At 46.3% G+C, this 22028-nt stretch overlaps 2 protein-coding genes and 1 pseudogene across 2 annotated transcripts in view; all 3 read left to right on the top strand.

Moving 5' to 3' along the window:
* LOC138786597 (zinc finger protein 208-like) overlaps positions 1 to 22028 on the top strand; it is a 646972-nt pseudogene that overhangs the window by 259838 nt on the left and 365106 nt on the right.
* Positions 2373 to 22028, top strand: part of LOC138786838 (kinesin-like protein KIF20B) — a 78193-nt gene continuing 58537 nt past the window's right edge. The window contains exon 1 of the mRNA XM_069963907.1: positions 2373 to 2464. The gene's annotated coding sequence lies outside the window, so the exon portion shown is untranslated. The remainder of the gene's footprint in view (positions 2465 to 22028) is intronic.
* LOC138786800 (oocyte zinc finger protein XlCOF6.1-like) lies at positions 4052 to 5478 on the top strand. The gene has a single exon (XM_069963861.1). It carries the CDS (start codon positions 4164 to 4166, stop codon positions 5121 to 5123), a length of 960 nt encoding a protein of 319 aa, XP_069819962.1. The 5' UTR covers positions 4052 to 4163; the 3' UTR covers positions 5124 to 5478.

Here is a 22028-nt window from a genome sequence, read left to right as displayed (position 1 = left end):
CACACAGCACGCTGTATTCTCTACCTGTAACACCACACAGCACGATGTATTCTCTACCTGTAACACCACACAGCACGCTGTATTCTCTACCTGTAACACCACACAGCGCTGTATTCTCTACCTGTAACACCACACAGCACGCTGTATTCTCTACCTGTAACACCACACAGCACACTGTATTCTCTACCTGTAACACCACACAGCGCTGTATTCTCTCCCTGTAACACCACACAGCGCTGTATTCTCTACCTGTAACACCACACAGCACACTATATTCTCTACCTGTAACACCACACAGCATGCTGTATTCTCTACCTGTAACACCACACAGCATGCTGTATTCTCTACCTGTAACACCACACAGCATGCTGTATTCTGTACCTGTAACACCACACAGCATGCTGTATTCTCTACCTGTAACACCACACAGCACACTGTATTCTCTACCTGTAACACCACACAGCACGCTGTATTCTCTACCTGTCACACCACACAGCACACTGTATTCTCTACCTGTAACGCTGATATTGGAATAAAGTAAAGAACTTTTTGAATTAATTTTTTTTTCTTTTCATCTCCATGCACATATTATGATTGAACAACTATTATCTTTGAGGTTGATTCCCACAATAAGGAGTTTATCCAGTACGATCTTACATGCGATATACTGTTTATGCCTTGTTTTTTCTCCAGGTGGGATTGGCAATGCCGGCTCTTATCCTCTCTGCCGTTTAGCATAATTTACTTGTGTTTCTGCATCATTTTTGTGAATACGCTGCAGTACTGTAATGACACTTCAACATGTGTGAACACAGCCCTAATTTCACTGCAGACTTTTGCACAATTATTAAAATCAGTGCAGCAGCTGCTTCTGGGCGACAGAGATGGTGAATCACTCAGGGGATTGGGGGATCCAGCTGCGTCTCCTGTGACATCACGCCCTGCTCCCTGTCTGCATCATCAGCCTGTGCTCAGCAAACACACACAATGTGAGACTGGTCGTGCTGTCTTTGGAAGAAAGTGGCCATGTTTTTCTAACAGTGGATAACCCCTCTAAATGTAGGGACACAATGGCCTTAGGAGGGTTATCGGGTGTTGGGGGGAGGGGGGGCATACACTTGTGGGAGGGGAGGTAGTGGGCGGCCAGGTTGACCTCTTTCACCAGCGCCCATAAGACATTAGCTGCCCCCCACTGTCCTTCAGTGCGGTGCAGAGTTGTGAGGATGAAGTTTTCTTTCTATGACATCACAGGAGCTCAAACATCTTACACATTCGTAACTTGTCTCTTTCTATCGCTGTGCCGGGTTTGTTGTACTTTTTATTCCCATTCTTTATTATCCATTGTATCCTCTACTTTCTATTCATCTCTCCAGGATCCTCTGCTGATATCTTCTATATAAGAGACCGACCCATCAACCATGGAGAGAGACAGAGACAAGATGGCCGAGAGGATAATAACCCTCACCCTACACATACTCTTCCTGCTTACTGGGGAGGTGAGGGATTCTGGGAGTGATGTCATCATGACATCATTCTTATCTATGGAATAACAGATGGATAGGACTGGAGAGGTGAGGGATTCTGGGAGTGATGTCATCATGACATCATTCTTATCTATGGAATAACAGATGGATAGGACTGGGGAGGTGAGGGATTCTGGGAGTGATGTCATCATGACATCATTCTTATCTATGGAATAACAGATGGATAGGACTGGAGAGGTGAGGGATTCTGGGAGTGATGTCATCATGACATCATTCTTATCTATGGAATAACAGATGGATAGGACTGGAGAGGTGAGGGATTCTGGGAGTGATGTCATCATGACATCATTCTTATCTATGGAATAACAGATGGATAGGATTGGAGAGGTGAGGGATTCTGGGAATGGATGGAGTGATAGTAATGTGTCTCTCCATACACAGGATTACACAGTAGTGAAGAAGTCCTCTAGTGGGCGCTGTGGGGCCCCTGGGTGTGAAGGACGGGGAAGAACCCTGAGCCCAATCCCGGGGCCCCTGATACATGAGGAAATGGAGGAAGAGAAGATCCTAGAAGTCACCAACAAGATGGTGGAGCTGCTGAGTGGAGAGGTGAGACTGTGGCTGCTGGGAATGCTGGGACATTATACAGTAACACCACTGGAGGGGTGGGGGGGATGACTGTGTGATCATTGTGTGTGTCAGGTTCCTATAAGGTGTCAGGACGTGGCGGTCTATTTCTCCATGGAGGAGTGGGAGTATGTAGAAGGACACAAGGATCAGTACAAGGATGTGATGCTGGAGGATCAGCAGCCCCTCCCATCAGCAGGTAATAGACAGGACTATATACACACCTCCTCTCTGTATTATCTGGATGGAAAGAATGAATTCAGTCTCTGTATGTGTTCCCTCCAGTCAGATCCAGTAAGAGAACAGCACCAGAGAGATGTCCCCGTCCTCTTCTTCCACAGGATCAGGATCAGGTAGATGGAGATGTTCCCTATGATCTGTACATCCCACCTGACTTCTCCTACTGTCTGATGACTTTTACATTATTTCTCTCACATCTTATGAATCAGGATGAAGATAGGAGCAATATTAATGCCCAGGAGACGAATGTGAGCAGTAATGAGCAGTATAAGGAGGAAAGTACTACAGGGAAGGATCTGAACTATATTGATGCGATAGGCATAACAGTAAAGGAAGAGGCAGATGACAGCAATGATGAGCGGTATATCATGGACATCACTACAAGGAAAATTATGAACCCTATAAATGTTACAGATATGATGATGAAAGGAGAAGAGACAGATGTGAGCAGTAATGGGCAGTATAGGAAGGACATAACTAACAGAATGGATCTGATCCCTATTAATGATACAGACATAAGGGTAAAAGAAGAGACAGATGTGAGCACTGATGAGCTGTATAAGGAGGATATCACAACATGGAAGGATCCGAATTATATAAATGTTACAGATATGATGATGAAAGAAGAAGAAACAGATATGAGCAGTGATGAGCAGTATAAGGAGGACATCACTACAGGTAACCGCCCAGGTGAGTAGTGACCACTAAATGCAGAGAACAGTCACACATTCTCCCATGGAATATTATAAGCTCTGTGTCCTGTCAGTTTTCCAGCTATATAATCATTCAGCCTAAATTCTAATATACAGCACAGTCCCAGCGGACAATATATCACTATCAGTCTCCTGCTGCTGCATCTATAGTGACTGTCCTCGTCTTACAGCGTACCTGTTGTAAAAAAAAAATAAAGAAATTAACAGGAAATGTGATCGCAAGAAGTTATGTAATATTCTCACATTAGTTTTTTATTTTTTAAATTTCCATGGTTAAATCAATGTTATACATCTGGCCGAGCTGTGCTCCATGTTCCCTTCGTGCCAATATTTGGTCTTTTCTCTGTTAAACGAGACCAAACACAGAAAGTCCCAGGGCTCACAGACAGAGCTCGGTACTGACTGACAGTTCAGCGCACTATGAGGCCATGGCGTAAGAGACCGGCCGTTTCGTGACCCGGCCGGGTCACGGAGCGGCCGATCTATGCAAAGATCATCCCGCCGATACTGCTGTACCGGCCGAATGATCTTTCCCACCGCAGAGTTCTGATGCGGGCGCATTAGAACTCCCCGCAGCACAGTTTCATAGATTCATAGTGTGCACTGACATGGTTTCCTACGGCCGTTATTGACTGACTAGCGGCCGCAGAAAACTGACACATCAGTTGTTTGCGGCCCCGCTAAGGGTCCCGGCAAGAGTGTTTACTATGTGTATATGCTCCGGCCGGGATCCCATAGACACCTGGCAAACGTATTTTTTCGTATTAACCACGGCCGTTGTTGCATATTGCAAATACGAAAAAATACACTGCTCGAGTGCTTGTTACTAGAGTTGTGATTTATGCAGAAAATGAGAGAAAATCTGTGATCTCCCCCAGTAACGCCATGCTGGTTGGGGTCCTGCAGGTTATCTGTATGTAGGGGGTCAATAGTCCTATTATTTATTTGAAAAGACTTTCCGTTACTTTTCCTTCTAAGGACGTCATCTCCCCGGCCTCCAGCTTCTAGATTCTTCTCCCTGACACTTCCTGTGGATGGGAACAGATCTGATCATTCTTATTATGTTACATAAAAAAGAGTAACTTTCCATGTCTGCAATATGTTTAAGCTTCTATTACTGGGAAATAAGAGAAATGGTGTTTTCTCCTTTGCAGATGATTCTACCAGGAGCTCAGGGGGACATCAGATCTCCTCAGAGGATCATATCACACAAGATACATATGAGGAGCCGTCCACTATCCCAGATACACCCTCAGCCCCTCACAGCAAAGATCTCTCATCTCATCCTGTTATACAAGTCCCATCTTCTGCTCCATCACAGCAAGCTGACATTTACACAGAAGACGATGAACATCAAAGAGAAAATACAGGAAAGACTCAAATTTCATGTTTACAACGTGAAAAATGCTTTAGTCACAAAAAATATCTTGCAGGGGAGAAGGCATTTTCATGTTCAGAATGTGGGAAATGTTTTACTCTAAAATGCAATCTTGTTACGCATAGGAAAACTCACACAAGGGAGAAGACATTTTCATGTTTGGAATGTGGAACATGTTTTACTCACAAAGTAGATTTTGTTACGCATCAGAGAACTCACACAGGAAAGAAGCAATTTTTATGTTTTAACTGTGGAAGAAGTTTTACTCAGAAGTCATCTCTTGTTCAGCATCAGAGGATTCACACAGGGAAGAAGCCATTTTCATGTTCAGACTGTGGAAAATGTTTTACTCATGAATCACATCTTATTTTGCATCAGAAAACTCACATATGGGAGAAGCCACTTTTGTGTTCAGAATGTGGGAAATGTTTTACTCAGAAATCACAACTTGCTAGGCATCAGAGAACTCACACAGGGGAGAAGCCATTTTCATGTTTGGAATGTGGAAAATGTTTTGCTCAGAAACCACATCTTCTTTACCATAAATACATTCACACAGGGGAAAAGCCATTTTCATGTTCAGAATGTGGTAAATGTTTTACTCGGAAATCAAGTCTTGTTAAGCATCAGAAGACTCACACAGGGGAGAAGCCATTTTCAGGTTCAAATTGTGGGAAATAATTCAATTGGAAATCACATCTTGTTAACCATCAGGCTCGGACTGGGCCAACGGAGAGTCGGGGAAACCCCTGGTGGGCCCCTCCCCCTTCCTTCCCCCTGGTGGGCCCCTGAACAGGAGGCTCCCTGTTCAGCAGCTCCAAGCCCAACATAAGCTGCTGAAGAGTATGGGCCCAAGGACACTCCTGTCACCTCACAACTATCCTGTCAGGGCCCCCTTGTAACCCCCCCCCGCACGGCCTTGGAGAGGACAAGACCGCACTTCCTGCATACAGAGTGTCTATGGGCTTACTCTGTGCAGGGCGCTTGTCTTAGGGCAGCGGGAAGGCTCTTTATGCTGTTATCTGTATGGACTGGTATACAGTGGAGGGAGCAGGAGATGACAGCAGCACAGAGAGAGGTGAGATGATGTGTAATGTCTGCTGTCATCTAATGCCCTCCAGCCGTCCTTCTGGCATCCAGAGTGCAGGTGCCTGCCCCCTCTACATTGTACAATGTACATTGTGCTTCCCCACAGCACATTAGCGACCCCTCCCCCCCAGCAGTGTATATATCCCCAGCCCTGTATATATTCCCTCCCTCCAGCCCTGTATATATCCCTCCTTTCCTCCAGCCCTGTATATATGCCCCCCTCTCCTCCAGCCCTGTATATATGCCCCCCTCTCCTCCAGCCCTCTATATATCCCAGCCCTGTGTGTATATATATATATATATATATATATATATATATATATACCCTCCCCACAGCCCTGTATATGTATAAATTTACTTCCTGGTGTCCGAAGGCAGCACACCAATGGGTTAATGGATTCCTGTTGACCCGGACAGAAGGGGCTAATCTAGCAATAAAACATAAGTAGATTAATACCATACACCTGATGTGATGACATGAGAAGAGAAAGAAACACTCAGACCCTTGTATTGTATGCAGCAATATTTATTGGGGGGGGGGGGAATATATATTGTGCTGCCTATGGACTCCAGGAAATAAAAATTTCAGGCAAGTAAACTTTATACTTCCTCGTCAGGCAGCACACTAATGGGACTTTCTAAGCAATGAAAGAAAATAATAAGGGCGGGTGTTACGAATTTACTGCTCCTAGTAGGACGCTTTCAGCCGAAGGCTGAACACTCAGAGGAGGAGAAGTCAAGGCAGTTATGCTTCATGAAAGTTGAAGATGACGACCAGGTGGCAGCCTTGCATATTGTATCCAAAGGCACATGGCATCTTTCTGCCCATGAGGTTGCAGTAGACCTCGTAGAATGGGCCCCGACCGAGAGAGGTGATTGTAGGCCTTCAGAGGAGTAAGAATAGCAAATTAAATCTTTGATCCATTATGATAAAGTGGCCTTGGTGGCTTTTTTCCCCTTGTTTTCTCCCTGGAATTGCAGAAAGAGAGCTTCTGACTGCCTGAATGAAGCTGTTTTCTCTAAATAGTTAGAGATTGATCTTTTAATGTCCAGGAGTGTCAGCGGACGGTCTTGGTCTTTTGGTACCACAGGCAGGATAATTTCCTGGTTTAAGTTGGATGTAGTGGGTACCTTAGGTAGGAACCCTGGCATGGTTTTTAGCTCCACTCAATCTGGCAGAAGTTTTAGATAAGGTTCTTTACAGGACAAAGCGTATAATTCGCTTATTGCTAAAGTCAATGCAATGAGGAATAAAGTTTTCCATGACAACCATTTTATATCGCAGGAGACCAATGGTTCAAAGGGTTCTTCTATGAGATGTCTTAGAACCATTGACAGATCCCAGGATGGAATAGGGCTATAGAAGTTCAGCCTCAGTTTTGCGATGGCTCTAAAAAATCTGGAAACAAGAGGAACTTTAGAGAATATGCCGTCTAGATCAGCATTAATTTCTGTTAGGTGTACTTTTAAAGTATTTAACTTCAGGCCTTTCTGAAAACACTCCTGTAGAAATTGCAGTACAGTAGGCACTTAAGACATGTCTTTATTATGTGCTTCACACCACTCTGAGTAAATCCGCCATACTCTGGAGTACACTTTCATCGTAGTCTTTTTAGGGGAGGCGAGCAGCGTTTGGAGTACTTCTTCTGACAGACCTTTACTTCTCAGTGCTGAGCGTTCATATTCCATGCCGTCAGGAGGAGATGAGCTATATTTGGGTGATTCTAACCGTTCTGTTGTATTAAATCTTTGCACAGGGGAAGTCGCCAGATGTCTCCGCTCGAAAGATTTCTCGTGAGCTGAAAACATTCCCGCCGTGGCCAATATGGGAGTATGAGGATCGCTCTGGCTTTCTCGTCCGCACCTTCCTTAACACCCTCGGGACCAGCGGGGTTGGAGGAAATGCATAAATGAAGCTTCGTCTCGTGCCAAGGAATTGATAGGCCGTCCGCTGCTACAGGATGGTCCATCTTGGAATGGGAGCAGAACCTCTTCAGCTTGGAATTGCGCCGGTTGGCCATGACATCTATTGACGGAAGACCCCATCTGGAGGCTATTTGGTGGAAAATTTCTTCCTTCAGCTCCCTTTCCCCTGGATGTTGGAAATTCCTGCTCAGGGCATCCACTTTCATGTTCGCCGAACCCCTGATGTGGACTGCAGATATTGACAATAGATTGTCTTCTGCCCACTGCATCAGACGGGCACACTCTTTCTGGAGAGACAGGCTCCTGGTACCCCCTGTTAGTTTAAATAGAAGACAGATGTTAGGTTGTCTGACTGTACTTGCACTGCTCTCTGGAACAACACTGGCTTGAAGTGTATTAAGGACAATCTAATGGCTTGAGTTCCTTTATGTTGGAGGATAACCGTTGATCTTGAGGGGACCATTTCTTCTGGACCCACAGCGAGTCCACATGTGCACCCCAGCCTAAACCGGAGGCATCCGTAGTGAGGACTGTTACTTGTGGAACTGTCAGACTCTTGCCTACAGAAAGCCTTGACGGATGCAACCACCACTTGAAATCTGTCTTGACTTTGGGGGAGACTGGCATCAAGGACTCTAGATCGCACGGGGTCCTCATCCAATGATTCAGGATCTGAGTCTGTAATATCCTGATATGAGCCCTTGCCCACTGTACGGCTTCTATAGCGGAGGTAATCATCCCTAAAACTCTCTCATTGCAAACCTGATGGGACAATGGTGAAGAGATGAAATGGCTTCCCTGATCTTCAGTATCCTCTCTTGCGTGAGAAAGAGACGCATTTGATGTGAGTCCACTACAAATCCCAAATATATTGTTGTAGAGGGAGATAGGTATGATTTCTTCCAATTGATTAGAAAGCCGTGGTCTTGAAGAGTCTGCAGATGATCTTGAAGCTGACCTCTGGATGGGGCACAGATCAGCCAATCGTCGAGATACGGTGTTATACAAATCCCCTGTTCTCTCAAATGAGCCGTGAGGACCACTGCCACTTTTGTGAATACTCTGGGGGCTGATGTGATCCCGAACGGGAGACATGTTAATTGGAAGTGAGCTATGTGGTGTTGATGGAGTACTGCTACTCTCAGATATTTCCTGTGTCTTTCTAAGATGGGAATATGTAGATATGCGTCTTGTAAGTCTATTGTAGCCATATGATGGACTGTTAAGACTGCAGTCTGAATTGCCTTCATCTTGAATTTCTTCTTGATAAAGAATTTGTTTAAGTATCACTAGTCTCCAACCCCCTCCATCCTTTGGGACCGCGAAAATAGGTGAGTATACTCCTTGACCTTTTTCTTGTTCTAGGACTTTTTCCAGAGCATTTTTCACAATGAACTCTTGTAGAAGCTGGTGAATTATGGGATTTTTTACCTTGTTGAGGATGAATCTTTCCGGTGGGAACTCTCTTAATTCCAGGGAGTATTCCCTTGACACTGTCGCGATTACCCAAGCTTCTGATGATGTCTTTGACCAGGTGTTTGCGGAACTAAGTCTCGCACCCACAGGAGGAGGTATAGGCCTGGCATCATAAACATTCTTCTTTTGTGGTGTCAGGTTTTTTCTTGGCTGTTGCTCCCGACTGCTGCCTGTTTTTGTACTGCGCTCTTCCTCTTGAGGGACGAAAATTCGTTTGTCTTTGTGGTGACTTAAAGGAACGTTTTTTTGTAGGACCTGAATGGCTTCTTTTTGTAGGGAAAGGCTGGACCTTTTGTTTTCTGCCAGTTTGTTCAGTATATCCTCCAGGTGAGGCCCGAAAAGTGACGCTGGGAGGAATGGCAGAGCTATGAAATGATTTTTGGATGGGACGTCCCCCGTCCACTGCTTTATCCAGAAGACACGTCTGGCAGCATTAGATAGGGCCATAGACTTTGCTGAGTATTTCAGGTTATCTAATGGGCTGTCGTACAGGAAATCCGCTGCTGACCTCATTACTGTGAGCTTTTCTAAGACATCTTCTCTGGGCACCCCTTCTTCAATGTCGTGAGACAATTGACTTACCCAGATACGTAGCGCTCTTGCTACTGGGAGAGTAGCCATGGATACTTTGGAGGAACAGGCTGCTGCGGAATAAGGGCATCAGCTTTTCTCTCCATAGGGTCAGAGAGCAGAGATGATTCTTCCATAGGGAAGACTGAACGCTTAGACAGACTGGCCGCAGGCTGATCCACCTTGGGGGGAGTAGACCATTCTTCAGTCACTTCAGGATCTAAGCAGTAAGTAGATTTAAATTTAGAGCTTGATTCAGATTTTTATGGCTTACGCCAATCTTTAGCGAAACAACTACTTGACTAATGGATGAGCTGGAAATACTTTGTGGTTGGAGGAAAATAAAATAATTGCCCTTTTTTTTTGGCTTATGCAGAACATCTTTGTCTCCAGTGTCTTCTTAACAGTAGAAAGAAGCTTAGGTATGGAGTCCTTTTGAAGCATAAACACATCCTGATCGGCATCTAGATCAGAGTCTTCAGATGTTGAGGTATCAGAATCCTCATTGGAGGCTGAAGTAGAAGACCTAGGAGAGGCTGGCTTGTGCTTCTTATGTTTATGCGTTTTTTTTAGCTCTCACATCCTGGAATGTGTCAGTCAATTCTCTTTTAAACCAGCTCAGAAAGCTTTTAGTAGACAGTGATTCTTGAGACCCACTGGATCTGCATAAGGCACAGGATGAATGATCCCATTCTTCCGGCATGGGTTGCTGGCAAGTAGCACACGTGTTGTGCCTGGACTTCCTTCTCCTCTTAGGCTGGGTTCACACTGCGTTTTTGCAATCCATTTTTTTTCATCCGTTTTTTGCAAAAAAACGGATGGAAAAGACGGATGAATTTGTGTGCATCCGTTTTGATCCGTTTTTCCATTGACTTCCATTGTAAAAAAAAGGATCAAAACGGATCCGGTTTTTTTTTTGACGGACACAAAAACGTAGCTGACACTACTTTTGTGTCCGTTAAAAAAAAAAAAAACGAATCCATTTTGATCAGTTTTTTTTACAATGGAAGTCAATGGGAAAACGGATTAAAGCGGATGCACACAAATACATCCGTTTTTTGCAAAAAAAAAAAAAAAAAAAAAAAAAAAAACGGATTGCAAAAACGCAGTGTGACATCTGCAAAGAAACAATAAGTGGTCAGAGAAGGTGTGACAAGTATAGCACTGTAGGTCCCAGACTCCAGCAGTTACCTCCCACAACTGAGCATTCCGCTGCCCTGACAGAGCATGGCGCTCACACTGACAAGCTTGCTTTTTATATCATACCTGGCGCGTGAATGGAGTCGGCGCAGGCACCATAGCGACTTTCGGTCTCCATCTGCGTCATCCGCGTTATCTGCACATGTGCGGGATCCCCCATGCGACCTCATGTTACCGATTATCACTGATCTCATGGTGTATATTATATATAGTGTGTTACTGGTTATCTCATGGTGTATACTGTACCTAATGTTACTGGCTATCACTGATCTCATGGTGTATACTGTATGTAGTGTTACAGTTTATCGCTGGTCTCATGGTGTATACTATTTATAATGTTACAGGTTATCACTGGTCTCATGGTGTATACTGTATATAGTATTACCGGTTATCACTGAACTCATGGTGTATACTGTATATAGTGTTACCGGTTATCACTAATCTCATGGTGTATACTGTACATATTGTTACTGGTTATCTCTGATCCCATGCTGTGTATAGTGTTACCAGTTATCACTGATCTCATGGTATATACTGTGCTGATGGCTGGATAATTAGTCCGTTATGTTGTAAGTCATGGGCTCTATACATTATAATGTAACCTGCTGCAATAGGTGCTGAGCCCGTCACTTGCAATATGACAGGTGAGTGATGATCCAGCCATTGTTGGGGGTCTCAGCACTGAAACCCTGACTGATCAAACCTTTTAACATGTCAGTCTGAGTCTATGCTTTTCATGGTGGATATTAGGCCTCATTCTCGCTGTATTAACAGAAGTATTAACAGAATTAGTTGCTGTACTAACAGAAAAAGGTTTGGCCTGGTTAAATCTGTGTATGTAAGGTGGGCCCCTAGAGTCAGTTTCCCTGGTGGGCCCAAGGTGCCCCAGTCCGACACTGTTAGCCATCAAAGAACTCTCAAAAGGGAGAAGCCATTTTCTTTTTCACAATGAATATAAAGAATTCTAAATGATGAATTCTTTCTATGAATGAAAATCTGCATTTTATAGTAAAATAGTTCTGTGTATAGTATTAGTAACTATACTCACTGCAGTTACTGACAGCCGCTTCCTGTGTATTTTTGGGGTTCCTCATATAGGGGGAAAGCTTAGTCATGGGGGATTCTCCACAACAGGTTATGAGAGAGGAGTCTATCTGTTTTGTGCCTGTATTCTGTATGTCGTTGTAGAATTATTGGTGGGTTTAGTATTGGTATTTGTTCTTTTGGTGTTAGGCCGGAGAATTTTCTTAGTTTTTCTCTATATGATTTCAGATTCTAGTTTGTCTAATTTTTTGCAGAGGTCGATTTGATATTTATTAATAAATTCTTTAGTTATAGTCCAGGACCTGTATGTGCGGCTGTGCTGGTGTCCGGCAGAGGATAGTAGACTTGTGCTGTAGTACGCCATCTTGGATCCTCTGGGTGGTCTCCTCCAAGTATCTGAGGTCACAGGGGCACGTGATCAGGAATATGATGTACAATGAGTCACAAGTGTAAAAACCTTTCATGGGAACACGGACGCCTCCTTCCATCATTCAGGTCTATAGAGTTCTCCCTGATGCAAATGGCTGCCATTGTTTAGAGGTTCAACTGGTCCTGGAGTAAGACGTTTGCCTCCAGCTCTAGCGACTTCTCAATAGCTCCTGTAATTTGATTTTCTGTTCCTTCAATACTATACTATTATATATACTGTACTTTATACTATACTTTTGTATATACTGTACTTTATGCTATTATATATACTGTACTTTATACTATACTGTACAATAAACAGTTTCTGGCTTTTGCATTGATAGTGAATCTTATTCTTTAGAGCAGCTTTTCCCAACCGGGGTGCCGTGGCACACTGGTGCGCCGGGAGAACCTGCCAGGGGTGCTGTGGGATCCCGGCGGGAAATGTGCGCTGTCACTTTAAGCATCCGCAGCATCTGCGCAGCCGCAGCTTCTCGGGATGCACAGATCACTTTGATGTTCCGCCTGCACTATGAGCGGGCGGAACATTAAAGTGAGCATAATGTAGGAGCAGGAAGTGTCAGCATCCTGCTCCTACATTCACTCCCATAGGCTGCCGGCACTTCATACCAGCAGCCTATGGGAGGCCGCCACGTGACCTCTCTGGCAGGCGTGATGATGTGACATCATCACGCCTGCCAGACGTCCCGTCCCCGCGGCTCGCAAGATGGAGCCAGAAGAGGAGGAGGAGAGCTTCTGCCTGCAGTCACAGCGCGGATTAGGTGAGTAGGATGTTTGTTTTTTTAGGGGCAGAGCAGGGGGCATTATTAGCTTATGGGGGCACCTCTGGGGGCATTATTAGCTCATGGGGGCACAGCAGGGGATCCTACATACAGGGGGCTTCCCACATTCCTACTCGCTTTACTGCACATAACACCAAACAGCACAGTTACTATGGGAGCCGACAGGGGGGAGAAAGGAAAGGAAGTTGCTAGAAATGTGCGGAGCCTAAATTGTTTGTCTCGCAGGTTCTGAAGAGATGAAAAGTAGCTGGAAGAAATCATCATGGCGGATGGAGAGGAAAAGGGAAAGTGACTCCTCAGATCAAAGAAGACGTCACCTGTCAGTCACTGTATGACGGTTTTCTTAATTTTTAGATTATTTAGTAGGGGTACCCCGAGGAATTTTTTTTTTCCAAGGGGTGCCCAGAGGTGGAAAAGGTTGGGAAGCACTGCTTTAGAGTAATTGTACAAACTTAAAAGTCAACAAATATAATTCATTAAATAAAATTAAAACTATCTGTTGATTTCATTAATCCAGCATCTCATGTACCTTGTGGCCAGACCTCCCTGGCAGCTCCTGGCCTGCCCTGCTGCATTACCTCATCCTCCCCTGCTGCATCACCTCATCCTCCCTGGCAGCTCCTGCCCTGCCCTGCTGCATTACCTCATCCTCCCCTGCTGCATCACCTCATCCTCCCCGGCAACTCCCAGCCTGCCCTGCTGCATCACCTCATCCTCCCCGGCAGCTCCCAGCCTGCCCTGCTGCATCACCTCATCCTCCCCGGCAGTTCCCGGCCTGCCCTGCTGCATCACCTCGTCCTCCCCGGCAGTTCCCGGCCTGCCCTGCTGCATCACCTCGTCCTCCCCGGCAGCTCCCGGCCTGCCCTGCTGCATCACCTCGTCCTCCCCGGCAGCTCCCGGCCTGCCCTGCTGCATCACCTCGTCCTCCCCGGCAGCTCCCGGCCTGCCCTGCTGCATCACCTCGTCCTCCCCGGCAGCTCCCGGCCTGCCCTGCTGCATCACCTCGTCCTCCCCGGCAGCTCCCGGCCTGCCCTGCTGCATCACCTCGTCCTCCCCGGCAGCTCCCGGCCTGCCCTGCTGCATCACCTCGTCCTCCCTGGCAGCTCCCGGCCTCCCCTGCTGCATTACCTCGTCCTCCCCGGCAGCTCCCGGCCTGCCCTGCTTCATCACCTCGTCCTCCCCGGCAGCTCCTGGCCTGTCCTGCATCACCTTGTCCTCCCCGGTAGCTCCCGGCCCTGCTGCATCACCTCATCCTCCCCGGCAGCTCCCGGCCTGCCCTGCTGCATTACCTCATCCTCCCCTGCTGCATCACCTCATCCTCCCTGGCAGCTCCTGCCCTGCCCTGCTGCATTACCTCATCCTCCCCTGCTGCATCACCTCATCCTCCCCGGCAGCTCCCAGCCTGCCCTGCTGCATCACCTCATCCTCCCCGGCAGCTCCCAGCCTGCCCTGCTGCATCACCTCATCCTCCCCGGCAGCTCCCAGCCTGCCCTGCTGCATCACCTCTTCCTCCCCGGCAGCTCCCGGCCTGCCCTGCTGCATCACCTCGTCCTCCCCGGCAGCTCCCGGCCTGCCCTGCTGCATTACCTCATCCTCCCCGGCAGCTCCCGGCCTGCCCTGCTGCATCACCTCGTCCTCCCCGGCAGCTCCCGGCCTCCCCTGCTGCATTACCTCGTCCTCCCCGGCAGCTCCCGGCCTGCCCTGCTTCATCACCTCGTCCTCCCCGGCAGCTCCTGGCCTGTCCTGCATCACCTTGTCCTCCCCGGTAGCTCCCGGCCCTGCTGCATCACCTCATCCTCCCCGGCAGCTCCCGGCCTGCCCTGCTGCATCACCTCATCCTCCCCGGCAGCTCCTGGCCTGTCCTGCTGCATTACCTCATCCTCCCCTGCAGCTCCCGGCCTGTCCTGCTGCATTACCTCATCCTCCCCGGCAGCTCCCGGCCTGTCCTGCTACATTACCTCATCCTCCCCTGCAGCTCCCGGCCTGTCCTGCTACATTACCTCATCCTCCCCTGCAGCTCCCGGCCTGCCATGCTGCATTACCTCATCCTCCCCGGCAGCTCCCGGCCTGTCCTGCTGCATTACCTCATCCTCCCCCAGTTCCTCTCAATGATGGCCGCCTGTGGTGACCCCAGAGCTGCTGCAGGGTGTTATCTGTGACCGTGTACCGAGCAGCAGAAGCTGTGGACATTGATGGGAAGTTTGGGTGAGGGGCTTGAATAATAAAACCCATTTCTCCTACTGTGTGAGGGTATGTGCAAGTCATGTGATTCTTTATCATGTGATGTCAGAATTTCTTCTAAAGAATTGAGGGAAAACACTCCAAAAAATACATATAAATATAGATGTTTTTATCCCCTTTATATTAATCAACTGGGAAAAAGGCGAAATGAAGATTCTGAAAACCTCCTGTGGGTATTGCTTTTCATTCTTCCCCCATTGACTCTCAGATAAAGTACAATTTCAATCATGTGTGTACAACCTACACCTAAAGGGGTTATCCAGTGTTAGGAAGACATGGCCACTTACTTCCAGAGACAGCACTGCTCTTGTCTCCAGGTCAGGTATGGTTTACAATTAAACTCCATTCACTTTAATTGAACTGAGCAGCAAAACCTGCACCCAAACTGGAGACAAGAGCGGTGCTGTCTATGGAAGAAAGTGGCCATGTTTTTTTTAACACTGGAGAACCCCTTTAAGCATTGACCATCCAGGCATGATAGGAATTGTAGTTTTGCAGCAGCTGGAGGGACACAGGTGTGACATCTCTGCTGTATACCATCTGAAAAGCTTTTTTTTTTTCTTCATTTTACATTATCGCAACATAGACTGTCTATATCTGCATGTGGTGTGATGAAACAGACATAGGGCTCCCGGAGAATGGGGGAGGGGGACACTACACTTTGTATGAATCTGTACTCCACAAGTTTACCAGGATTTATTCAGGTATATTCACAATATAGTAAACTCCATCAGTAATAAAACATCAGTGGTGATGAAATGCTTCCTAGCACCCACACAGTCCGGCTACTTTTTATTTTTTAACAAAAATAAATTTGCTTTACTGCTGAAATATTGATCATTTAAAGGGGGTTATCCAGTGAAAAATCTTTTTCTTTTAAATCACTTGGTATCAGAAAGTTATATAGATTTGTAATTTACTTCTATTAAAAATCTCAAGTCTTCCCATACTTATTAGCTGCTGTATGTCATGCAGGAAATGTTTTATTTTCAGTCTGACACAGTGCTCTCTGCTGACATCTCTGGCCGAGACAGGAACTCTGTCTCATTTTTTTATGAATCCTCATAGCCACTGCAGCACTGCCGATCACCTCCCCAACAGTACTAGGTCCAGTCCCCATCAGCAATCCCCCAGACCCCCATTGCCGCAGGCGCATTCACTTCCCTGCCGTACCAGCTCAATGCCACTCCCGTGTTCCGCTGTCTCGGCCCACGATGTCACCCTTGGCAGCTCTCATCATCCGGGACCGAGTTGGCAGGATGCGGGGGCGGCGGCGAGCTGGCAGTCAGGGAACTGAATGGGCGTGCAGCGGTGGGCTGGGGGGTTGCTCATGGGAATCGGACCTGGGTAGGTGAACGGCGGTGTGGTGTGTGTGTGGAGGGTAGGTCTGGCTGGGTGATGGGGGTTGTCGGCTAGGGGTTCTTGGTGATGGGGATGTCCCTGGTACTACTCCCCCATCATCTGCTCATAGTATGAGCAGATGATGGGAGGAGTAGTAGTGTGTATTTGTCCTACTGCACCGAGTCGGGAGGGAGGGAGGGAGGGGGTAGTTAGATGCCTCCCTGCTCTAATCCCTTTTCCCATTTTATAAATAAAACTAAATAAATACTTACATATATTTGGTATCGCCGCCTGCGTAATCGCCTGAACTATTATATTATCATATTATTCCAGATCTCGCACAGTACACAGCATAAGCACAAAAACCCGCCAAAGCGCAAAATTGAACTAATAGAAAGTACAGATCATGGTGCAAAAAATGACACCTTACACAGCCCCATAGAGCAAAGGATAAAAGCGCTATAAGCCTGGGAATAGAGCAATTTTTAACACATTTGTTTTATTTTTTTTAAGGTTTTAATTTTTTAAAAGCAGTGAAATAAAAAAAGCAAATGGCTAAAAAAGAAACCCCCTGAAATCAAAAAAATTCATTTTTTCCCCCAATTTCACAATGCAGATAACTTCTGTTTCTTCACTGTATGTTTATAGAAAAATTAAGTCTATCGTTGCAAAGTACAACTCGTGTCGAAAAAAAAAGGGTCATGTGGGTCTGAAAAAATGCAAGCTATGCTATGGCCATTCAAATATGAGGAGGAAAAAGTGCAAAAATGAAAATTGACCTGGGAGGGAAGGGGTTAAATTTATTATTATTATTATTCAGATACAGTACTTGAGACCAAGGTATAATATAGAGATATAACATATACAGCTCTACTGTGTACACATACAGCTCAGCTACATGTACATTACACATATACAGCTCTACTGTGTACACATACAGCTCAGCTACCTGTACATTACACATATACAGCTCAGCTACATGTACATTACACACATATACAGCTCAGCTACATGTACATTACACACATATACAGCTCAGCTACATGTACATTACACATATACAGCTCAGCTACATGTACATTACACACATATACAGCTCAGCTACATGTACATTACACATATACAGCTCAGCTACATGTACATTACACACATACAGCTCAGCTACATGTACATTACACACACATACAGCTCAGCTACATGTACATTACACACATATACAGCTCAGCTACATGTACATTACACATATACAGCTCAGCTACATGTACATTACACATATACAGCTCAGCTACATGTACATTACACATATACAGCTCAGCTACATGTACATTACACACACATACAGCTCAGCTACATGTACATTACACACACATACAGCTCAGCTACATGTACATTACACATATACAGCTCAGCTACATGTACATTAAACATATACAGCTCAGCTACATGTACATTACACATATACAGCTCAGCTATATGTACATTACACATATACAGCTCAGCTACATGTACATTACACACATACAGCTCAGCTACATGTACATTACACATATACAGCTCAGCTACATGTACATTACACACATACAGCTCAGCTACATGTACATTACACACATACAGCTCAGCTACATGTACATTACACATATACAGCTCAGCTACATGTACATTACACATATACAGCTCTACTGTGTACACATACAGCTCAGCTACATGTACATTACACACATACAGCTCAGCTACATGTACATTACACACATATACAGCTCAGCTACATGTACATTACACATACAGCTCAGCTACATGTACATTACACACATACAGCTCAGCTACATGTACATTACACACATACATCTCAGCTACATGTACATTACACATATACAGCTCAGCTACATGTACATTACACACACATACAGCTCAGCTACATGTACATTACACATATACAGCTCAGCTACATGTACATTACACACAGGGCTCTGCTGCAGGCATATATAACACACACATACACAGCTCTGCTCCACACACATCACACACAGACAGCTCTGCTGCATACACATCACTTCAGCTCATCCAGCACAGCAGAGTCCTGTATACACTGAGCAGTGTGAAGGAGACAGTAATAAAAGGTGATGTTACTTTGAAAAAAATATTGTAATCCTTAAAATGGCTTCAGCCTTGTATCTGGAAGAAGGAGAGGAATGCGGGCAGCACGCCTAGGAGGAGAGCACCATGAACCTACATCACAGTCACAATACAGACACAAGAATGAGACACTTTATATAAACAATATATGGTAAACAACAGGTTGTGCCAGCTTGACTGTGCAGGACAGGAAACTGCTGACCATCTATGGATTGACCTATAAGAATGTGATATGTTTGTGTCTTGTGACTTGAAACCCCGCCTGTATTGAAAGTTTATATATTTCTTGTAATACCAAATAAAGCATTGAGTGCGCACTCCTAAACTCAGCCGAGAGAGGAGGTTATACCGTCTTTTTGCCTGGTGTCATGTCCTTGTCGTTAGCGCTCAGCTTACTTAATTTGGACAGGGATAGTCACTTGGGAATAAGGCTCGGTTCACACTGAGGAAATATCAAGGAATTGTAGAGGAAAGTTTTCTGCTTAAAAATCAGCTCTGGCAGAATAGGAGCTGAATTTGAGCAGATTTCAAGCGGAATTTGTGCGAAATTCAAGCAGAATTTAAGTCCCTATTGACTTCTATAGGATTCCTCTAGCAGCATCGGCCCAAAGAATTGACATGTCAATTCTTTGGGCAGAAAGGGGATCAGCGGCAGAAAATTCTGCTCAGGAATTATGCAGTGTTAACAACAGAGCAGAAATCCCATTGAACACAATAGGATATTGCTCTGTACATATTTTATGCAAGTAATTTCAAGCTGAAATAAAAGCGGATTCCTCTTCAATTCCTCACCTATTCCTCAGTGTGAACCCAGCCTATGGCAGATAAAAAGCAAATCTCGCCTTACCAGCAGCAGCCCCTAATCATGTGACTCCTCCTCCTCCATGGGACTGATCACATGACTGTGACATCATGGCAGGTCCTGGAAGCACAGGGGCTCCTGTACAGCTCTGCAGGCGGCTTCCTGACTTATCAGCTGCTGCTGGACTGTCCCGCCCGCTCCCTGCCCACAGTATGTGCTAATGCTGGGTCACTGCACACCTCTCTGCCCCGCCCCTTGCCTCCTGAGCACCAATCACTGGAGAGGAGGAGGGGCCAGACACAAGGTACATGTGGAAATCCTTCCTGCCCCTCCCCCTCCTCCTGCTAGTGTGCTCTGCTGCTGCTGCCGCCTCCTGAGATCTGCCCACTGGCTGCCAGACAGGTAGGAGATTTACAGTGTTCAGGGGAGAGGGGGCGTCCAGCTGTGCTAAGGGGGAGGGGGCAGTATGGAGGGATAGTAAGGGGGAGGGGGCAGTATGGAGGGATCACATTGGATAATCCCTTTAACCCCTTAGTGACCGCCGCATGTATTTTAACGGCGGCCACTAATGGGCTTTATTCCGTACGCCTTTTAACGACGGATGCATCGGAATAAATTACCGCCCGGTGGCGGCAACAGAGCGGGGGATCAGCGGTCAGTGTGACAGCTGACACCCTCCTGAAACTGCCCGGAGCGGAGGATTCTCCGCTCCGGGCAGTTTAACCCGTTAAATGCCGCTGTCAACCCATGACAGCGGCATCTAATGGGTCCCGGTCAGCGCCGTGGGTCACTTACATGATCGCGATGTCCCGCGGCGCCGTCCGGTCCTCCGATGTCTCCATGGTGATCCCAGGGTCCTAATGAAGGTCCCCGGGGTCACCATGGAGATGCCTCATGCTGACAGGGGTGGCTGTGGCTATTGCCTGTCAGCATGAGGCATGATACAATACATTGGGTACTGCAGTAAATTGTATCAGTGATCAAAGTATTTTACACTAGTGTAAAAGTAAAAAAAAGTGAAAAAGTGTGCACCAAACACAACACAGCCCCCCCCCCCCCCAATAATAAAAATGCATTACATTCCCCATACACTATAAAACATTACATAAAAGTGATCAAAAACACAAATCCATATACATATTTGGTATCGTTATGTCCGTAACGACCCAATCTATAAAACTATATCATTATACCGGACGGCACACGCTGTAAAAAAAAAATAAAAAAGAACAGTACCAGAATAGCTGTATTTTATCAATCCACTTTAGAAAATACGCCATAAAAGAGATCAAAAAGTCATATACATATAAAACTTGGTATCAGTAGAAACTACAGATCTTCCCGCAAAAAAATAAGCCCAAAACCAGCTCTGTCACGCAAAAGATAAGAACGCTATGGATCTTGCAATGTGGCAACAGTTTTTGTGGGTTTTTGCTAGGAAGATAATTTCTATTGCGCCAAAGTGATAATAGTTAAAAAAAAAAAAAAAAAACTATACAAATGTGGTATCGCCGTAACCGTAGCGACCCAGAGAATACATGTATTATGTTATTAGTGACCGCCGATACGGATTTTTACGGTGATCACTAATTCTCTCTTCTGCTGCCATCAGCTCTTTATGGCGATGGTGCACAATAGTGCAGCGGTGCCGGTAATGCCCGCAGCCCCCTCCTCTCAGCTACCGGAGGTTGCTGAGGGGTTGGGGCAGAGTGTGGGCTCAGTCCCGGCCAGTCTCCTCACCGGCGATCGCCGTTATTAACAGTATAACGGCGGCCACCGGTAACGGACATTGCCAACGCAGCTGAACGCTTTCATCTCCTCTCACCGTGAATCCACGGTGAGAGGAGATGAAAACGTGTCCCCCCCTGTCCCCAGAATTAACCCTAGTGACCTGGTCACTGACCCTCCCCTCCCTGGGCGGCCATCTGATCCAAGAAGGCCGCCGTCATCACTGTGAACAGACTCTGTTCACAGTGATGGATTCCTAAAAATGATCAAAGCCCCATTCTCTCCACCACCGTAACCATCGCAGACAGCCCGTAACCACCACAGATTGCCCGTAACCACCACAGATTGCCACAGACTGCCCGTAGCTACCCCAAATTGCCTGTAACCACCCCAGATTGCCCACCACCTCCCCAGATTGCCCGCCAATTCCCCAGATTGCCCGTCGCCACCCCAGATAGCCAGTTAACACCACCAGATTGCCTGTCACCACCCCAGATAGCCAGTAAACACCCCCAGATTGCCCATAACCACCCCATATAGCCAATAAACACTCCCAGATTGCCCGTAACCACCCCAGATTGGCACAGACTGCCCAAAACCACACCAGATTGCCTGTAACAACCCCAGATAGCCAGTAAACACCGACATATTGCCTGTAACTAAAATGACACTCCTTCCCTTCTGAGCCCTGCTGTGTGCTAACACAGTGGTTTATGCCCAAGTGTGGGGTACCGTTCTACTCAGGAGAACCTGCGTTACATATATTGGGGTGAGTTTTCTCTCCCGTTCCTCGTTCCCATTGAGAAATTTCAAACTAAACAAACA

The sequence above is a fragment of the Dendropsophus ebraccatus genome, chromosome 3 (genome assembly GCF_027789765.1).
Source record: "Dendropsophus ebraccatus isolate aDenEbr1 chromosome 3, aDenEbr1.pat, whole genome shotgun sequence".
NCBI classification, from domain to species: Eukaryota; Metazoa; Chordata; class Amphibia; order Anura; family Hylidae; genus Dendropsophus; species Dendropsophus ebraccatus.
Note: the sequence above shows the minus strand (reverse complement) of the source record. Positions and strands in the feature narration are given on the sequence as shown.

What these genes read in the sequence shown, in the direction of transcription:
- LOC138786800 (XM_069963861.1), top strand. Translation starts at nt 4,164, where the DNA reads ATGTTTAAGCTTCTATTACTGGGAAATAAGAGAAATGGTGTTTTCTCC.